Source organism: Muscardinus avellanarius, assembly GCF_963383645.1.
Source record: "Muscardinus avellanarius genome assembly, chromosome: 6".
NCBI lineage: Eukaryota > Metazoa > Chordata > Mammalia > Rodentia > Gliridae > Muscardinus > Muscardinus avellanarius.
In genome coordinates this window covers 26,213,698-26,235,385 of record NC_137791.1, presented here as the reverse complement: position 1 = coordinate 26,235,385, position 21,688 = coordinate 26,213,698, and the positions used below count along the sequence as shown (strand labels likewise).

General features: G+C 36.6%; 2 protein-coding genes across 2 annotated transcripts in view; one reads left to right on the top strand and one right to left on the bottom strand.

Moving 5' to 3' along the window:
* The window catches only part of FGB (fibrinogen beta chain), a gene marked incomplete at both ends in the record, with an annotated part of 19,039 nt that extends 12,299 nt beyond the window's left edge, over positions 1 to 6,740 (bottom strand). Inside the window, 2 exons of the mRNA XM_080697807.1 lie at positions 5,066 to 5,169; positions 6,501 to 6,740. Of these exons, the coding sequence (XP_080553933.1) occupies positions 5,066 to 5,169; positions 6,501 to 6,740 (344 nt within the window). The remainder of the gene's footprint in view (positions 1 to 5,065; positions 5,170 to 6,500) is intronic.
* PLRG1 (pleiotropic regulator 1) lies at positions 6,739 to 21,688 on the top strand (the record flags this gene model as incomplete). The annotated part of the gene is made up of 16 exons (XM_080697806.1): positions 6,739 to 6,890; positions 7,004 to 7,058; positions 8,320 to 8,426; positions 9,419 to 9,561; positions 10,215 to 10,268; positions 10,884 to 10,977; positions 11,178 to 11,265; positions 12,531 to 12,632; positions 14,301 to 14,393; positions 17,229 to 17,378; positions 17,464 to 17,565; positions 18,080 to 18,182; positions 19,173 to 19,281; positions 20,261 to 20,400; positions 20,885 to 21,078; positions 21,629 to 21,688. The coding sequence occupies 16 exons, from the start codon at positions 6,739 to 6,741 to the stop codon at positions 21,686 to 21,688; spliced, it is 1,746 nt and encodes a 581-aa protein (XP_080553932.1).

Here is a 21,688-nt window from a genome sequence, read left to right as displayed (position 1 = left end):
TACTTTCTGTTTTGTTTGCTGTGGTGGTGGATTGGGGCCAGCTCGCCATCTTGGGACTGCAGTGTCTTAGTCTGGCACACTCACACTTGGCTCTATGTTCGTGTGTATTTTCACCCTCATGTATGGGTGTGGGGGTTGACATTCCATCTGTGTGCGTGAGACCAGCATTGCACTGGCACCAAGTTTCTTTCAATACAGTTCCTATTTGATTTTCTTTCTCTTGTTACATACTGCTATACTAATGCTCTAAATTGCCTAATGCTACAAAGAAGATGATCATGTTTTCGAAGAAAAGAAATGTATTTGCAGAGATTCCACTTACTGCTGAAACACTTACATTCTTTAGAACGCTGATGTGATTGGTGGAGGAGAAAGGGAGTACTATTTGTTTAGTGAAGTTTTGAGGTCATTATTGCCGTGTTCTTCATATTGGCTGATGTTGTTACATAAGCCAAGGGCAGTAAATCAGTGACAGAAAACAGAGATAGTCTGTCCTGCCCAGCAGCTTTCTGGCATGGAAGGCAAAGGCCTTCCGGCCCTAATGATCAAAAAAACACTTGTTGCTACTACTTTTACAATTTATATTAGGCCTAGTCCACACAGAACAAAATAATTTGTGTGTAGTAACTATTTATAGAGAACCTAGTTTATGGTTGGGAATGGGATACTTTGGTGAACTAAATAGACAAGGGCCCTGCATCTGTGAAGCTCTATGTCTGGTAGGAAAGACAGAAAATGGAAACTATTTACTATAACTTTGCTGAGCCCAGGAAAGGGAAAGGTGAGCGTTGGGGACAGTCACTTAAGGATCTAACAGCCTTTGGGGAAGGAAAGGTACTTGAAAGGAAAAGGGCTTTTGGAACTGAAACTGGTAGTTCGAATGAGCACATGTTTTATAACATGTACCTGTCTAATAAATAGGCATAGGTTGGGAGATATACTAAATCATTGCTATTCTCTGAGACTATTTTTCTTGTTATCCTGAGCTATAGTTTGAGAATCATTATCCAATGGGACATTAACAATAAAGAGTTGACAGCTGGGTTGGACAGAGCTTTCTGTGCAAGCCTAAGACCAGAGTGACAGTGCCACCTGCAGCTGGTGGGCCATGCTCAGTGAGAAAGCACACGGAAGGGAAGACATAGGAAACAGATCCTTCTCTTGCAGACAGTCTCCCTTTATTGACTCAGAAGATATGGGATCGAGGGACAATGACAGTCAGGGATGACAGGACATTGTCTTCTCTAAACAGACTCAAATCACAAGAGCTAGAGAAAAGATAAGATGCTTGAGACTAAAAAGAAAAACAGTAACACAACACAAAGGATGTAGTGACCACCTGTTGGAGTACTACTCCTTTCTCCTGGAATGACCCCAAAACTCAATGAGGCTCTCAAGGTCCTGCCAGTATATGACACAAGCAACCAAGATGGAAGAGACACACTCCTTAATACAAGTGACCAAGATGGGAGAGACACCCGCCTTAACCAAGCCAGCTCCATCAGATTCTTTCTTCCAGTTTGATATGTACTTAAAAAAACAGTGACTCAGGTCAACTGGCCCCAGGTCATATTCATATCTAGAGAGAAAGAGGAGCAATTGCAGTAGCGGAAATAAATAAAGCTTCTAAATGTAATAATTTGATTCTTCTGTAGAAACTGGGAGACCCTTGATGTCATTCCAATAGTATCTACCCCTATTTTACTGTTTATTAAGTTAGGCTTAGATGGTTTCTGGAATTTATTGAAAAAACTCAAAGTGAAAATTAGGATAAGATATTTAGGAATCAAACTGACTATCTTATTTTAAGCAGAAAGTACATAGTATCTAGAAAAGCTGTATTTTCATACAATGTGAATATGTATATTCTCACATTAGTAAAATGTGTACTAAAATTATTTGCACATTAAGTATATGATATCTGCAATAAAACTCTGGAAAATGGAAATTTTTATTTTATTTTGGAGCACTTCAGTAACATTCATTTAAAAAACCTTTCATCATTTTATAATTATTTCTTGAATCAAACTAGCAATATTTTCTATATAATGTGCCCAGAATTGGTCAAAGTTTTAAAGAATTTTCTTATTAAAAATTTCAGCTTGATGAGAAAACATTGAGTCCTAAAGATTAAAAAATGTAAATGGTACGTACAAAAGAGAAAAGACACATAAGCATGTATTTGTAAAAATAATGAACCCAGATACAAATCAAAGAAAGCCAGAGAGGTTGATTTCTAGTAATCTGAAAACTATGTTAGAGATGGGAGAAAACTCTCCACACTCTCCACAAGGTAGGGGTGGAGGCACATGGTCAAACTACTAAGGCCAGGCTGGGCAAAGAGAAAGGCTGAATAGAGATAAACCAGTGTGCTGGAGGGTATAGAACTTAAAAATCCTCCTTTAATTCTTCAATATTTCAATTTATTTTGCTAACACTTTGTGGAATAGATTTTCTTTGGGGAGAACTGAGGCCCATTTAAGTTCAGATCAGGATGGAAATAAATGTGCTTGTGTGGCAGAGCTGACCTCTGACTTCCAGGTTACATTTATGCAGCATATATATATATATATATATATATATATATATAATGTATTCAAATAGAATAATTGCTGTAATACAACAGACACTTATAGAGCACTTAATTGTGTTCCAGACATTGTTGCTGGCACTTTATGCTCAATACTTACAACAACATTATGAGGTAGAGTATTACTATTATGTCCATTTTATAAATAGGAAATTGTGGTATACACACACACACACACACACACACACACTCACTTGTCTAAGGCGATACTGCTGGTAAGTTGCATAGAGGAAGAATGACATTCTGACTCCAGAGTCTACATCCCTACCTACTTTATGATGGACAGTTTCTTCCAGTTATGAACTGAGCTGTTTGTTCTTTTATTGATATGTTGTTCTTTACACAATAAAATGAACACTTATTTTTCCATATCTTTGCCTACTTCTATGAAGTGCATCTATTGTAACAAAAGGTATGTGAAGATTTTTATTAGTTATAACCAAGCTGCCTATCAAAACAATTTCTTCCATTTGTACTCAATCAATCTATAGTCTGTTCCCTCATCCTTGCTAACTCTGAGTCTTGTCAAATTTAAAAACATTTCGCTGGTCTTTTAAGTGACACATAATATCACAGTGTTGTCATAATTAACAATTCCTTAATTGTGAAGCATAGTAAGGATTTTTCTTGTAAATTTTATTGACCCTAATATTTCTTTTACAATGAACTGTTTGCCAGCTTGCTCTGTTTTTGAGTTGTTCCCTTGCCCTTTTGATTTATTAAGAGTTCTATGTATAATAAAATTAGCTTATGTATTAGTTCTATTAGCCTAATAAAATTAGCCTATGTATTAGTTCATATTAGTTCTATGTATAATAAAATTATAACAAAATATGTTCTCGATATTTTATTTGTGTTTGTTTATTATATAGATTGCAATTGCATATAAAGATATACCATATGGTATTTTAAAATAATTATTTAACCAAATTATTCTTTTAGAAACCCTGCATTTGGCTCTTGTTTGTGAATGTCTTCCCCATTACAAAGTTATTTTTAGAAGTTACTCACATAGAAGTAGAATCATTAAGACCATAGGCTCTGGAGCTGAACTATCTGTATTAGAAACCAAAAGAAGAAATAATAATATTTTTCAGTTTTGTGAATATAAGAATCAGAAAACACTTTTTTTTTTTGGTGGTACTGTGGATGGAACCCTTCTACCTCCGGGATACACTCCCAGCTACACCCCCAGCTCTATTTTTTAGTGCATTTATTTATTTATTTATTTACTTATTTATTTATTTTGGTGGTAATGGGGATGGAACCCTTCTACCTCCGGGCCACATTCCCAGACAATATATATGTACTGGGGTTCCTGGAAGCCCTTCTACCTCTGGGATATACTCCTAGACCTAGTTTGTACATTTTTTACTTGGAAACAGGGTCTCTTAAACCAGAAAGGCAGGCTTCGAACCTGCGCGATCCTCCTGTCTCCCATCCCAAGCGCGGGGATTACATGTGTGCCAACGCCCGGCAAGAAAACACTTCTTAAAAAGTATGATAAAGAGTTGCTGAAGGCAATCAAATCTATACTAGATCTATCATTGCTCAAGAGCAAAAGACACAATATTTTAATGATAATAAAAATTATTTTCTTTAGTGTCGAGCATAAAAACGGTTTTGTGTTGGCTAAAGAAGAAAGGCTTACTTTAAAAATTGTATCGTTGGTTTCACATAAGCATAATATTAGTATATACATTGATAGATTATTTGCAATGTTTGCATTCAGGAAAAAAATTGTGAGTCCTTGTGAAGAGCAATAGTGCCATCTACTGTTGACATAAGGCAGCTCTTGATGTCAGGACAGGGATCCTTATTTTGGGAAGGTTCCCTTTCCTCTCAAAAATCCAATGAAAAGTATAGATCCCTAGGGTGTGGCGTGGAAGCAACTAAAGAAAACCAGGTTTGGTTTTGAAGTACAATGTTTGCCTATATGTGATTTCTAGACACCAGAACTAAATAATAGGATACGTGAGCTATACATATATCTAAAATAAATAAGCTTCTTGAGTAATTCCATAAAGTCAAATGTGTTTTATCTTTTTCTCTTTTGATTACATAAAATATTAAATAAAACAAAAATATTTTAAAAAGAGAAAAACCTAGTGCACTTTACTCTGTAAGAAATAAAAACCATCTTTTCTATGGAAGTAGCAAATTGCATAGACGTGTACTCTTTTCCCTAATGTGATTGTAGCTTAAACATTCATCTGTTAACTATAGCTTGGGTCTCTTATGTAACTTGCTTGCCAGTTTGTTCCAAGAGTGTACCTTAAACTGTGCCCCAGCAGTAAGCCAACCCAAGAATATGCCCTAAGATTTTGTTTCTTTGTGGCAACTATATTTCTATCTGTAATAGAGCATAGAATCTAGAAGAGTTGTGAACCCAAACTCTCTCCCAATCACGGTAAGGCCCAGGATTGCTTTATGGATAAAAGCCAAGGGAACTGCGCACTCAGTGTTCTTGCTTACCAGACTTTCTGTTGGTTGCACACCCTTCTGCAGAAGTAAACTTGCCAAGTTGCTTTCAATTCTGAGTGTTTATTTGCAGCTTCTCTAGAATCTGTTACTAACAACTTCAAACATTAAAAATTTTTATGAGCCTGAATCTATAAATTAACTGCTTCCAGGATGATGTCAAACAAGTTAATAGATCCAACTAGTTATTATATTACATTATTATGGATATCTTAGAGTCTTGTTTATGTTTCTATAGTTATAGTGTCATTTAAAACTGTTTTTTTCTATAGTTACTATCTATTGGTAAGCTATAATATGATTTGATCCCTCAAATGTGTATTTTATAATCGTGGTATTTTCTTACAAGGTCAACCATCACCAGCCACTTTTACACTTAGGCAAAACTAACGTAAATTCAGAGATGACTATTTTCAAGTAAAATCGTGACTTTCCTGTTTCTAATGAATTAAAAACTAACAAACTTCTAAATGAGATTGTTAGTTCATATTGCTATATTTCTGCTATATTTTCCCCTACTCAAACTAGATGCAGTATGTTCTGGGGACAGAATCAATGAAACATGAAAAGTAAGAAGTAGGGCTAGAGAAATGTTTATTTAAGTTTGCAAATGCCCAAGTTAATCATTTTTTTCTTTTAACATAGAAAAACAAATTGCACAGGACTGGTCGTAAACCAGTTTATTTTTTTTCAATGCACAAAACAAAAATACCAATACTTTGCCATCAGAATCCCTTTAAATAAAAATAGCTATAGTGTCCCGTTATGTCTTTCCTCCATTAGTTTTGAATAGCTGTACCCTGATATTTTTGATATTATATTATGAGCAGACTACTAGGAAATGACCAAAAGTTACTAGTTTTGAGATTGTGTGTTTGTGTGTGTGGACAGGGACAGAGACAAACAGGCAGGCCGACTGGGATTGAACACAGGGACGACGCTCAACCACTGATCCCAGCTCTTCTTCATTTATTTATATATTTATAATTTATTTTTACTTTTTAACTGGTCTCCTTAAGTTACCACGCAATGTAGCAGAAAATAAATTTGGAGTTTTGCTATATATGCTGTTAAATTATTTTTGCACCCCAACATGTCAAAATTTCTCAAACTTAAAGAAATGTCCACAACATTCACTTCCGAAGTGTTTACTGGAATGTGTAAGTGGAATTGTTTTTAGGCACCAAATCACAATCCTGCTGACCAAATATTGGAATAAAAAGCCCGGTGACCCCAAAACTGAAGCAAGCCCTTGGAACCCGCACGAGTTCGCGCTCCAGACTCTCCCTAAAACTAACTTCTTAGGCTCTCTGAATAAAATGCATTAAAGCTCCAGGGAATGCAGCACCAACCACTAAGACCCCAAGTCAGGGCAAGAAAAGCTGGGGGCTAAGGCAGAAAACTAGACCAAGGACTGCTGCCTACCAACCCGGCTCGCAGGAGGCCCCGCCCCCGGGCTCGAGGCCCCGCCCCAGAGGCGGCCCGAGGCGGAAGGCCCGCCCCTCGGCCCCGCGAGTCGGCGCGCGGCCAGTGCGCCTGCGCGCGCTGCGTCACATCCGGCGCCAAGCCTCCCCATTCCGGAAGGAGCTGTAGAATTGTGGCGGCGACTTCTGCGTTGGCTTTTAGCATTTCTTCGCTGCCCGAGGGGTGGGATCCACGGCCGCGTCATGGTCGAGGTAAAGTGGGCGCTCAATGGTCGTTTGCCTCTGGGCTGTTTTTCTTTGGCAGCGCCCGTGGGGGGATGGAAAGTGCTGGAAATCTGGGGAGGGAAGATGCTGCGAGGGAGCTGTTTGGCGGAGGCCGGGTGGCCCCTGAAGATGTTCGGGGGAGGCAGAGAGGCCAGATGAGAGCCCAGGTCGTTGCTTCCATTCGGGTAGCAGGAGATTATTCTTCAGTTCTTATTTGACCCCGGGGACTGGGCTCTATCCTCAGAGGTGCGGCAGCTGCTGGTGTTGGACCGCTGGTCCTCGCCGCCTGCGAGTGTCAAGTGATTTCTGTGTCCTAAAAGACTGGCCGTCTTCGCTGCCTTGCGTTCAGTTCGTTTCTTATTTCAGTTCTACTCCAAGAAAGCCTGCCGTTCTTAAAGTTTTACATTCTTCTCTGGCTTGAACAACGGTGCTAGAAGCAAGCCTTGTTTGTCTTCCTCCGAATATATCTTGGTCCTGTCCACTGTCTTCATATCTATTAATATGAATATCTATCACCTTAATCCATACCATCATCTCTTGCCTGCATTGGTGCATTACCTTCCAGCCGTTCTTCCGTTTTTGTTCTCCTATAATTTGTTCTGTTTCAAACACGTTCGTCCTGCTTTTGCTTAAAAACCCTTTATTGGCCCTGTATTACTAGAACAAAATAAAAGCTGTTGTAGTGATCCGAAAGCCCTGACCTGAACTTCATCTGCCCTTGCAGCCTCATCTTATTCCTCTCCCCACCCTCTCATCCAACCTACACAAACTGTACAGCGTTTCTGGTTTTATTTCATTTCGTGAACACTTTTCCACATGGTATATTCTCGCTGCTTGGATTTTTTTCTTATCTCTGTTTTGTGCAAGCCTGTCTCCCTCTCTGTTTAAATGTCATTTCAGAGAGATCTGTCATAATTTCATAATTATATTTAGTTCTTCTGATTTTTGCAGACATAGTCCTTTGTGTGTCTTCATAGCACCTTTTTTTTTTTTTTTTTTTGCGGGTCTAGGGATGGAAACCAGAAGCATTCGACCTCCAAGCTACACCCCTTCCCTATTTTTTATTCTTTATTTTGAAACCGCGTCTCACTGAGTTGCAGAGGGCCTCACTAAGTAGCTGAGGCTGTTCACGAACCTTTCCTCCAGTCTCAGCTTCTGAATGCTGGGATTACAAGCGTGCGCCACCATGCCTGGCTATAGCACCTTCTGAAATGAGTTATTTTGTGTATTTTTGTCTGCTTTCTCTTGAGTACATCGTTTTCTTGTTAGCTTCTATCACAATACACACCAGATGCATAGTAAAAACCCAGTAAGTCTTTGTTAAATAAATAACTAATCTCAAGCACTGCTCAGTTGCTATACCTAGGACTCTGACCACAGAGGAGCTTTCTCCTCTTCTCTGAACTTAACTCCTATAGCTTGCCACAAATATCTATAGTGAGTGGTATAAAGCTTTATTCATATTTCAACCTGTAAAGTGTGTAGCTAATTTAACCTTAGTTTACATTATAATATGGGTGATTTGTAGTGAAATGTGTGATTGCATCCTTTTCTTTCTAGGAGGTACAGAAACATTCTGTGCACACACTTGTGTTCAGGTCATTGAAGAGGACCCATGACATGTTTGTAGCTGATAATGGAAAACCCGTGCCTTTGGATGAAGAGAGGTAGGTGCAATTCTTTCTCATTTCTCAAAATATTTAAAATTCTAATTTTGAGAGAAATGAGCAGGGAAAGAAAGACCTTTAAATGTCTTAAAACTAATAATAGGCTATCTTCAATAGTTAAGGATATTCTTGCATAATTTAAGCTGACATAATTTTTGTCTTACCTTTTACAGAAAAATTCCCATTAATTAGTAGCATTTTGCAAATATTCAGTAATTAGGAGAGCCCCTTTTAGGAAATTTATTTTATAATCAATCACTTTGTATGTGCTTTCAGCTTCCCGTTGCTCTCAGAGCCTTGCTGAGCTGAAATTGTACCTAGCTGGTACCTCTGCTCCCATCTTTTCTCGTTAGTATGGTGCATATTTTTGGTTGTACATCTCTAGCCCCAGTCTGGAATTGCGTTATGTGCAGTGTTCCTTCTTTGTACTTTACCCTTATTTTAAAAATCAACTTAATTCCTCAAACAAGCCTTTAATGTATAAGTTGAACTACTCCTAAAAGTAATATAAGTGCATTTCTCTTTAAAATATTGAATCAATTAACTACTGTGATTAGTTCTAACTACCCTTTTTAGACACCTAGTAAAGGTTGCTATAGAGGTTTTAATTTATTTTTGTATTTAGACATTTGAAAGAAAGTATATTGACTGCGGTTTCTAAAAGGATCTATTTATTTCTTTATGACTTAAATCAGTCAGACCCTTCAGAATTCATAGGTTTTATACTTATTAGGTAACTAAAATATTACTTTGGCCAACGGAATGCAGTGTGGTAGATTGTGAGCAAAAGTAAATATATGTGATGTGGAAATGCACTTAAAAATTTTTGATTCTCTACTATTTAACTTTAGAATTTAACTAGAAACTTTCTACATGATTAGGCAAAGTTAAGCTATTTACATACTTATTTCCTGGCTATCTGTAAACATTTGTATTGGTGAATATACTGAAAATATTTAAGGATACATCTTATGCTTATAATTTTTAAATAGTCACAAACGAAAGATGGCAATCAAGCTTCGCAATGAATACGGTCCTGTGTTGCATATGCCTACTTCAAAAGAAAATCTTAAAGAGAAGGGCCCTCAGAATGCTGCAGATTCATACGGTCATAAACAGTATCCTGCCAACCAAGGTGAGTATGGCATTAATTAGAAATGCTTGGGCTTATATATGAATTTTTAAAATAGAAAACAAAATTAATGCCCGTCCTGGAAGGACTAATTGTGGTTACACAGTATCTTATGGCAGTACTAGTACTAGAATGGAAGTCTTGCCATCCTGATAGGAGTACTCTTTTCCTATAGGAAATGCAAGTATAAATTATATATAGTATCATAGTGGCAGAAATTCCTAAGATGTGGAGAAAGTTACAGTGGAGACTAAAGGAAATATTTAGAGAATATTTCTAACCTCTACAAGATTAATTATCATGTCTCTAATTCAGAAAGATGAAATGAAGTGTTAACATTGTAATGAATAAAGAAAATCCAAGATTCCATGTGAAATTATTTGCTTAGAAGAAAAAACAATGAATTATCACTTTATAGGAAGACCTCTTTAAACATCATTAGATATAGCAAAGTGGCTAAGGGGTGAGAAAATGGCTGTGCAACATTTTTTGAGGTCAAAACAACTTCCTTTATTTCTTAGGCTTAAGTTTAGCTGGGGAAAGGGAATCCATTTAACAATTTAATATTGATACCTTTTAAAAGGTCATACTTGTATTAAAGTTTGTTACGTGTGTGTGTGTGTGTGTGTGTGTGTGTGTGTGTGTGTGTTTTTAAGGACAAGAAGTTGAGTATTTGGTGACAGGAACACATCCATATCCACCAGGACCTGGTAAGTACCAAAAATGTTCTATTTTATTCTTACATGTTTTTTCAGGCAGTGTGCTAGAAATTCAAATACAATAAGATTGCTCCAGACCTGGATAAATTTATTTATTTATCTGGGTGGTTTAGACACATGTAAATATTTAAATATTAAAAATGATAGAAGTGTTAGTACAGAAACAGGTGTGGGGAAACATGGTGTGTGTGCATGGATAGGTTGGCACATGGATGGTGTGGGCAGTGTGACGGTGGAGGACAAAGAGCATATTTGTAGAAAGTAGAGAGGAATTCAGAGCTTCTTGTACTAACGTATCTTCAGTCTTGGAAATATTCTGTTGGTCATTGGACAACTGCTTAATTTTTTTCTTTTGAAGGTATTGTCTGAATTTAGTAGAAATCAAACTTAGATTAATACAAAGCTGCTTTCTCATCCAATTGAATATGAGTTCGGTATTATAATATTTATTATAAAAAGAAACAATGACAAGCAAAACTTAAAATTCTTATAATTGCGCCACCTGGAGATAACCATCTGATATATTTTCTTCCAGTATCTTACTTTAAATGCTTGTAAATGAGAACAAAGATAGCTACTAAAAGGAACTGATTTTATTTTTCATAGGAGTTGCTTTGACAGCAGATACTAAGGTCCAGAGAATGCCGAGCGAGTCCGCTGCACAGTCCTTGGCAGTGACGTTGCCTTCATCTCAAGCCAGGTATACATTGTTGTGCTTGTAATTACAAAGATCTTGAAAGTATGCTTCCCGTTACATTTCATGTTTAAATTGACTTCTTCGTAACTAGGCAATGCGTGATATTTTTTATCAGCATTTACAAAAACTTGAAAGATTTGCTGTTACAGAATACATGACTAAAGGCATTAATTACTTATTACATGATATTTCTTTTGCCTCAGGGTTGATGCAAATCGCACTGCCTCTGGTGGAGGTGAATACCGACATCCTGGGGCTTCTGACCGGGCACAACCTACGGCGATGAATTCAGTAAGTTTCCCCTGGGTCAAATAGCCCTGCAAGTTTCTAGCTTTTGAAACATATCACCCTATTTCCTTTATCCCAAAAATCTTGCTGTGACTATTAAAGAAATGTAAATAGCAGTCAGATAATATTTCATAACCCTAAAACATATTTTTAGAAAATTAAGATCTTTTTTAGAATTTGAGTTCTGTTGTTTTCATGTCTTTTTGCACATTGTACGTAGTATGTATTTTTATGATAATAATGTAATTCTGGTATTTAATGCCCACCATTAAAACTACCCCAGTGTCTTATAAATATGTTAAAAATATGTATTTGTGATTAATGACAGCGGTTCTTAATATTGGTGAACATAGTTGTAGAAAGAGTAACTGAAAATGTGCAGTTTATTTTATTATTGAGTCACTTGAAATAAGTGTGGGCTTCATGTTCTCAGTTTTTGTTTTTTGCAGTGCTAAGGATTGAGTTCCTCAGTTTATTAAGGGGTTGATCTGACATATGAACTGAAAGAATTTATAACTCTTACATTTCATTTCTTTCGTTATAAAGGTATTCATAGCAGTCTTTCTGTTCAGGCTTCCTGCATTCTTAGAAGATGAAATTTAAGCTTCTTGAGGGTAGAACTTAGGGTCATAAATATTTTGGGGGTTAATGGATGGATGCTAACAGTAGATGGCATGGGTTCAGTATCCCTTACTTAAAATGCTTGGGTCTGGATGTTTCAGATTCAAACTTTTTTTGGATTTGGGAATATTTGCATAGACTTTACGTATTGAGCATCACTAATCTGAAATTCTGAAATCCAAATTCAGGTTGGAGTTGGGAGTATTTTTTTAATTAAAGATACTCAATCTTTATTGGCTAGTATAAATTTTGAAATGATATTTTAGTGATTATATTAGAAAATGACTAGAAAACCTGTGATGGAAGCATTATGCTTCCCAGTTTATACCAGAGGCACCTGGAGGTTAGAGAATGTTTACATAGGGTCAGCTGACAATTGACACATTTGGGTTTTTGCGCCTATACACAGTAATGTCTGCTCTTAAGTAATATCTTGCCTCTTTGAGGTTTTTTAAAGTTGATATAGAGAAAATAAAATTCTTATTTGGAGCCTTAGACTCACTTTATAGTTGTAATATTTTAGTTGTCTCTTCTTCATTTAAGGGAAAAAATGCTTTCATAGATTCTTTAAATTTCCATTTTGAATTAATAACATGAAACATTAAATATTATATGTTTATTGATAATGTAATCTATCCCATATTTAGATGGTTATGGAGACTGGTAACACCAAAAATTCTGTACTCATGGCTAAAAAAGCCCCCACAATGCCAAAACCCCAGTGGCACCCGCCGTGGAAACTCTACCGGGTAGGCAAATCACATTTTATTCTGCTTTGTACAATATAATTGTTTTCCACTTGACAAAGGCTAAAGAATAGAATAAGGAAGAGAAGGAGCAAATAAGATGTTAATAGAGCTATCTGAGGTCAAATGAAAAGGAGCTTGTACGCTGTTAAAAGATATCTTGAGAAGAAGGCTTCAAGTAAAAGCCATACTAGTGTGTTTTGTAAAGTACACCTTAAAATATCAGTAGACGGCTGCTAAATGTGGAGAGCGAAGAAAGTAAATTTAGGAATGTGTTTGAAGTATTTAATATGAAAGTTGAAGAGAAACACTATAATGAGATTTTTTTTGGCCAGGTATGGTGGCACACACCTGTAAACCCAGTATTTGGGAGCATGAGACGGAAGGGCACAGGTTCACGGCCTGCTCACAGCAACTTAGTGAGATCCTGTTTTAAAAATCCTCTGGGTTGCCAGGCGTGGTGGTGCACATTGTAATCCCCGCACTTGGGAGACGGAGACAGGAGGATTGCGCAGGTTTGAAGCCAGCTGCGCTGGCTTAAGAGACCCTGTTTCCAAATTTTAAAATATTTAAAAAATAGGTCTGAATAGGTCTGGGAGTGTAGTCCGGAGGTAGAAGGGTTTCCAGGAACCCCAGTACCACACACACACAAAAAAATCCTCTGGGTTCAATCCCTACTAAAATACACACACACACACACACACACACACACACACACACACACACATATTCTTTGGACTTAACCAATTATCCTATTATATAATTAGATATTATCCTATGTATATTTTCCAATTATGTAACTATAATTGGACTTAACCAATTATCCTAAATGTACTACCAAATATATGTGTGTGTGTGTGTGTGTGTGTGTGTGTGTGTGTGTGTGTATACACATATATACATATATACATACATACATACATACATACATACATGCACTGGGGGCGTTCTACTTTTGAGGTACATCCCCAGCCCTATCTTTTATTCTTTATTTTGAAATAGGATCTTGCTAAGTTGCAGAGGCCTCACTGAGTAGCTGAGGTTGACTGCGAACCTGCGATCCTGTCTCAGCCTGCTAAGTACTGGGATTACAAGCACCTAGGTTTTCAACTACAGTAATTTTAAGTGATTCTAAATGTATCAGATATAAAATACTTAAGCAAACAATCTTATTTTTCAAATGATTATATAGGTCTACTCTTTGATGTATAGTTCTACTAAATCTTAATAGAAACCTAGGTTTGGGTAATCATTGCCACAATCAAGGTGTCACCTTAAAGCACTGTGCTGTGCTTCTAGTCATCCCTTTTCCACCTCCAGCAACCACTGGTCTGTCTTGTTTTGTTTCTGGTTTTTGTTTACCACTGTAGTTATTTCTCTTCAACAGTATCATATAAGTGAGATTATACACTATGTGTTCTTTGAGACTGTCTTCCTCCACTCAATACCTTTGAGAGTCATTCAAGTTATTGGATTAGTGATGCGTTTCTTTTTCTTGATCAGTAGTATTCCACCATGTAGATACAATTTGTGTATCCATTCACTCTTAAATATAGTTGTCAAATACTTTATAAATTTATAAATATCCAGGTGCATTTCAAACCCAGGTTGTTGTTAAAATGGAATACAGTTTGACTGAGGAGTCTTCTTGTTCTCCTTTGTCTTATGCAGGTTATCAGTGGACATCTTGGTTGGGTTCGATGCATTGCTGTGGAACCTGGAAATCAGTGGTTTGTTACTGGATCTGCTGACAGAACTATAAAGGTAATGAGGAAGAAAACAATAACTAGGACTTGGTGTTTGTCATGGAAGTTTAATCTATTATAAGTTGTTTCCTGTGGCAGAAATTTCTACTGCAGGTTCTTGGTTTCTTAGACTTCAGTCTTCGCTAAAGTTTATTGTCTGTACCAATAATAATTCTAAGTTACTATCCCTTTGTAAAGAGTCGTTTAAGAAAAAAGTGTTTTCCTAGACATGCTGACTACCTCTCACTATTCCTTGATACTTTGGATTTCTCCTCCTCTGGATACAAAATTAAAAGCATGTTTATCTGTAGAAAATGTGGAAAATACAACTATGAAAGAATGTAGATATAATCTCACTGTTATGTATTTCGATGAATTTTATTTTAGTATTTATTTTTTTGCCTATATATCTACTGTTCTTTTTTCCTGTGTTTAAATATGTTTTTTAAAATCATTCTTTTTTAAAATTTTTTATTGGTGCATTGTAGGCATACATCTTAATGGAGGCATACATGCACACATCACTCATTTAAGCTCTTCTCCAATTCCCTCCCCATCCCCTCCCCATCCCTGCTTCCCATGCTTGGCTTGGTGATTGGCTTTGATATGTTTAAGTACATCATGTGCTTCAGAGAGTTTCCTTCTTCCCCCTCCCATCCTCTCAGTTAGGTCGCCTTATTTGCTCATCTAAAAAGTCTCCTCCATTTAGAGTTCCTCCTCTTACCCATTTCTCCCTAGCTTTCGCATATTAGGGAAAACATTCGATTTTTTATTTTTTGTGACTGACTAACGTCACTTAGCCTAATGTCCTCCAGTTCCATCATTCTTGATGAGTAATTTTATATCATATGTTTTTCACTTAACATTGTATCAAAGACATTCTTGTGAAAAATTCAGTGTTTTTACATGGTTATTTAATACACAATATAAATATTCTATAGTCTATTTTCCTGTTGTTAGAAGCTAAAGTTTTAAGGTTGATGATTTTCATTATTAAAATCAATGCTGTTATTAAGTTTTATGCATGTAGCTTTTTGTCTTTTATTTTGTTATGGTAGATTCTCAGTAATGTAAGTTAGATTTTTTTTTTCTTTTTTTTTTTTATGGTGCTGGGAAGGGGATGGAGAGGTGTTTATCTCAGAACTATATCCCAATCCTTTATTTAAAAAGCTTTCTTTTTGTGTGTGGGGTACTGAGGATGGAATTCAGGAATTCTACCTCCGAGCTACACCCCCAGCCTTATTTTTTATTCTTTATTTTGAAACAGGGTCTTACTGAGTTGCAAAGGGCTTCACTAAGTTGTAGCTGAGGCTGGCTGCGAACCGTGATCCACCTGCTTCAGCCTCGCATATGCTGGGATTAACAAGCATGTGCTACCATATCTGGCTATTTAAAAGCTTTGAAACAGGATCTCACTAAGTTGCCAACGGTTTCTCTTAAGTTGCTGAGGCTGTCCTTAAACCTACTATCCTTCTGTCTCAGCCTCTCAAATACGAGAATTATAGGTGTGTTCTACTGTACCTGGCTTAGGTCAGTTAATTTTTGCCAGTCATTTTTGGCATAAGCTTGTAATCATAGTGCTTGGGAAGCCGAAACAGGAGAATTGCAGTTTGAGGCTAGCCTCTGCACTTAGCTACATGGTGATGTTTAGAAACATGGTGATATTTCAAGAATAAAAAATTTTTTAAAAGGCTGGCGGTATATGGGCATGGTAGCACATGCTTGTAATCCCAGCATTTGGGGGCGCTGAGACAGGAGGATTGCATTTTCAAGGACAGCCTCAGCTACTACTTAGTGAGGCCCTTTGCAGCTCAATGAGACCCTGTTTCAAAGTAAAGAATAAAAACTAGGGCTGGGGGTGTAGCTTGGAGGTAGAATTCCCTTGGGTTCCATCTCCAGTACCACAAAAAAGGAGCCTGGGGGGTGTAGAATACCCTTGGGTTTAATACCCAGTTCAGATACTGATATACAAAGTACAAACTAGTTTCCAAATATAGCACATTGCTACTTGCAGTATATTCAAGAAGATCAGTTTCAGCTCATTGTTGTGTATCTCTTTAAAATTGCCTACTAATATTATAAGCAAAAATGAATGTCTAGTCTTTTCAAACCATTTATACAAAATTTCTAGTGAGATTAACTTCATATCTTTATTTCCTAATTTCCATTGTCATCCTTTGCCAATTTAACATTGTACTATTCATATTTTCTTATCAGTGTTACTCTTTACATGTTATGGATTATTAACCTTGTGATCTATTGCAAATATTTTCTCAGTTTGAACATGCCTTTTCTTTTTTTCTCTTTTATTTGGAGAGAAGACACTTGTCTCAAAAAATTTTATATAATTATGCCCGTTTTTTCTTTCTTTTATCACTGGGGATTAAACCAGAGACATTCTGCCTCTGAGCTGTTCTCCCAGCCCTTCTTTAATTTTTTAATTTTGAAACAGTCTCACTAAGTTGCTGGAGGCTGGCCTTGAACCCGCAGTCTTCCTGACTGAGCCAAGTACTAGGATTATAAGTATGTGCCACCACCCCCAGCATATCTTTTTCTTTTGGGGTACATTTATTTATTTGTTTATTTATTTTGGTGGTGCTGGGGATGGAACCCTTCTACCTCTGGGCTACACTCCCAGACCTATTTTATATTTTATTTGGAAACAGGGTTTCTTAAGCCAGCGAGGCTGGCTTTGAATCTGCGTGATCCTCCTGTCTCTGCCTCCCAAGTGCGGGGATTACAAGCGTGCGCCACCATGCCCAGCTGGGAGGGGGGTACTTATATTTAACATTAGGATACTAAAAGTTTGCTTTAGGGTGACCAACAAAAAGAAAAAAATATATTTTTCTTGCAGATCTGGGACTTGGCTAGTGGCAAACTCAAACTGTCACTGACTGGGCATATCAGCACAGTGCGGGGCGTGATAGTAAGCACAAGGAGCCCGTACCTGTTCTCTTGTGGAGAAGACAAACAAGTAAAATGCTGGGATCTCGAATATAATAAGGTAAGCTCGCAGTTAAGGTTGAAAACGTGAGCGGCTGTTTGTTCTTCTGTTTTTAGAAGTTTTACCCTTCCTGCTTTTTCTTTAGGTTATAAGGCACTATCATGGACATCTAAGCGCAGTCTACGGCTTGGATTTGCATCCAACAATCGACGTGCTGGTAACCTGTAGTCGGGACTCAACTGCACGGGTAAGGCATAGAGCTCTGTATTTGTCTGTAAATGTGTTGCATCTTGTCTATACACATTTGTTACTGAAGTCTTAATGTATGATAGAGAATTAAAGGTAGTTGTTTGATTCATCAGCACCCTAGTCCCCCAGTTTATTGACTTGTATTTTTTTTCCATCTTACTCTTCAGTTCTGTGGCCTTACCGTGTTTATTATTGTTAGCACTCTTCTCTGAAATGTGACATCCTCATGTTCCAATCTGTCCCAGCGGTTGCCTATTAGCCCTTCCAGTCAATGGTCCTCTTATCCATTGTAATTTTAGTGCCCTTATCTTTCAGTCTCTTATTCTCCCGTGGAAACTGTATCTCTTCTTTCTCTGCCCAACTTATAGATAACAATCTTTCATTTAAGCATTTTCTTCTTTATGCTCTGGCCAACTTGTCTAGTAGATACCCAGCCTTTCATTTGATCCAGTTATCTGACTGAGATACGAATACCTATTCTTTTTGACAAGGTATCTATAACATTTTTATAGATTTGGGATGTGAGAACTAAAGCCAGTGTACACACGTTATCTGGACATACAAACGCAGTTGCTACAGTGAGGTGTCAAGCTGCAGAACCACAGATTATTACTGGTATGATAGATTCTTTTCAAATCTATAGCCTATTGGTATTGTTGCATTATAATTGTATATGTGCTTTTTATATTTACTGCAACTCTTGCTTTGCATTGTGTTCTAGCATTTCTGTATCATATTTTAATCATAGGCATTTGAAGTTTCTTATTGTGAAGTTTCATCAAATTGCTTTTGCCTCATATTTTTACATATTAAAGAGTATTTCATATACAGTATCTTGTAATGTCCAACTAAAGAACTGCTGTTGGATACAACTAAGGTATTTTATATTGTTGAAATTATTAGTCTAGTAAATTAAGGGTGGGAGACAAAATATTCTGAGACCAATAACCTTTAGAACTAATATGAATTTATTTTTAGTAACAATCATTTAGATAAAGAAGTGATCACAAAAGATAATTTCTTTTCAAAATCTTATTAAAAGTCACTGATATTTTCCTCTTCCCCTCCACTAAGAGATAAAATCATGTATTGGTTCTACTTTTTATTTGCACTTGTACTACCTGTTCAGTTGACAGTGGTCTTAATATGTTATTCCTTTTTTTTTGTGTGTGTGTGGGTTTGGGGATGGAACCCAAGGGCATTCGACCTCCAAGCTACACCCCCTGCCCTATTTTTTATTCTTTATTTTGAAACTGGTTCTCACTGAGTTACAGAGGGCCTAACTTAAGTAGCCGAGGCTGTCTGCAAACCGCGATCCTCTGGTCTCAGCCTCCCGAATGCTGGGATTAAAAGCGTGTGCCACCACACCCGGCTTTTATTGCATTTTTAAAGAATTTAAAACCAACCTATAATTTTTGGAATTCAGACAAAATTAGCCAGGAGGTAATAGGACTTTTATATTGTATGTACGTAAGTATATATGTATGTCTATAGAAGAATGTATGTATAGAAGAATACATCATGCTTAACTTTAACGTTCTTTCTTGTGTGTGTGTGTGTGTGTGTGTGTGTGTGTGTGTGTGTGTGTGTGTGTGTTCGTAACAGGAAGCCATGACACTACAATACGATTATGGGATCTGGTGGCTGGAAAGACAAGAGTGACCTTAACAAATCATAAAAAATCAGTCAGGGCTGTGGTTTTACATCCAAGACAGTAAGTCTAATTAGCTTCTTTTCTCTTAACACCAAAATTAGTACTGATTTTGGCAGCCACTGAAACACTGTTGTTTTCAGGCCTTTCTCACTTACGGACATGGATTTAATTTTCTTTATGTGACTTATTTTGCTTCATGCCCTATATAAGATGAAGAAAGCCTTTTCTACACTGACAAACAGTACTGGGGTAATAGTGGCTGGCATGTTTTAGGCATAAATGGTATTACACACAGACACAGAGAACATGGGGCAGCACGAATAGGAACTACAAATACTTTAGTCATTATATCCCCCAAATAGAGGAGAATGTCCCAACCGATTGTTTGTCGTATTGGATCTCCCAAAGACGTTGTTTTGGTTGTATTTGATTTCCTGCCTTCCTGCTTCCTCTTTTTCTCCTTTTCCCTTCCTCTCTTCCTGTCCTTTTTATTCTACTTTTTCTCTCCCTCATTCCTTTTCTTTCTTTTACATTCTATTTTTTCTCTGTAAAATTGTCCCAAATTTAATTTTGTGAAATTAGGCATTTGCACATATATTGTCCTAACTCAGTGTAGGGAATTGGGAATTTGAAAGGAGAGAAAGAGAGTAATCTGGAATTTAAAGTACATTTTAAAACTTGAAAGACTGTTTTAACTCAGAACAAATGTCTTGACTGATATTTTGCTAACACTTAGCCATGCCCAGTGGCGCACACCTGTAATCTCAGCTACTTAGGAGTCCAAGCCCGAGGACTTCAAGCCCAAGGTCAGCCTGGGCAACTTAGTAAAACCCTGTCTCAAAATAAAAAGTAACAAGGTCTGGAATGTAGCTCAGTGGTACAGTGCCCCTGAGTTTAATCCCTTGTACCTCAAAAGTAAAGTAATAACAATGCTAAAATTATGTGATATACATGGGAAATACAGCTCTGAGCTTTTAGAATTCCATAGGTTTATTTAACTTGATTTACATTGACATTTTTTTTTTTGCATTCATTTCAGTTACACATTTGCATCTGGTTCTCCAGATAACATAAAGCAGTGGAAATTCCCTGATGGAAGTTTCATTCAAAATCTTTCTGGTCATAATGCTATTATTAACACATTGACAGTAAATTCTGATGGAGTGCTTGTATCTGGAGGTAAAATTAGATTTTTATAATGTGTTTAGTTATTTTTATTATTTTTAGTGAATGAATAAATATTTCTAAGCCATCACACCTAAATATTATAGCAAAATTTGCCTGATGAGATAAGTTTGAATGTTCAGATTTATACACATTCATCATATATTTAGTATATTATTTAGTATATTTCATAGTTTAGCCCTCTGTGAATTCCCATGTGATAAATCTAAGTTAGAGATCCATGGTAATTGCCTAAAGTTTGGTAGGCTGTTGTGGAATCAAATGTCAAATTTTGTGGTGCTATTTAAAATCTTTGATAAAATTCTGAATTAAGCAGAAATGAAGTAGACAAGCCAATATAAAGTTTGAGAGCCTGTGTCTTATGTGTCTTTATAGCCATAGTTACATAATGTTTAGGTTAATAGTTGGTGTTGAATAAAAGTTCATCAAGCTGAACTGTGGAAAGGATACCAAGTGTAACTAGATTTTTCCCTTTAAGCTGACAATGGTACTATGCATCTTTGGGACTGGAGAACTGGCTACAATTTTCAGAGAGTTCATGCAGCTGTGCAGCCGGGGTCTTTGGACAGTGAATCAGGAATATTTGCTTGTGCTTTTGATCAGTCTGAAAGTCGATTACTAACAGCTGAAGCTGATAAAACCATTAAAGTGTACAGAGAAGATGAAACAGCGGTAAGTTTAGTTTTCAGAAAAATTTTAAAGTAAAATAACACCATACCAATTTGGCAAGGGTGTTCTTATTTAATTATCAGAGGGAAAAATAATAGTGTTAAGATATGTGTCATTTTGAATGGTGTCTGCTTCAAGATTTTCTGAGTTTTATTGATGCCAGTGAATCCATTGATTGTTTTAATTTTATACCAACTTTCCTTATTACAGTTTCTGGGAAAATAGTATACTAATAACAAAACAAATAATAGATTTCTATGCAAATTAATTCAAGAGTCACAAGCTTTGATGCTGGTATAATACCTAAATGGAAATTTTATTTTAGATGAAAATCTATAAAATGAACTAACTTGTAATAAACCTGTTCGTCTTTTGTTAGACTTGGGTAATGCCTTAAGTTTGTTAGCTCTTTCTAATATCATTAAAAGACCTAAATATGTATTAACAAGAAATATGATTTAGAATTTTAGAAAAAATATCTTGTTTTTGTTAAAAAAGGAATTCTATTAAATGTAAAGCAACTAATAGTACTTTAATTTACTTCTACTTTTAGACAGAAGAAACTCATCCAGTCAGCTGGAAACCAGAAATTATCAAGAGAAAGAGATTTTAA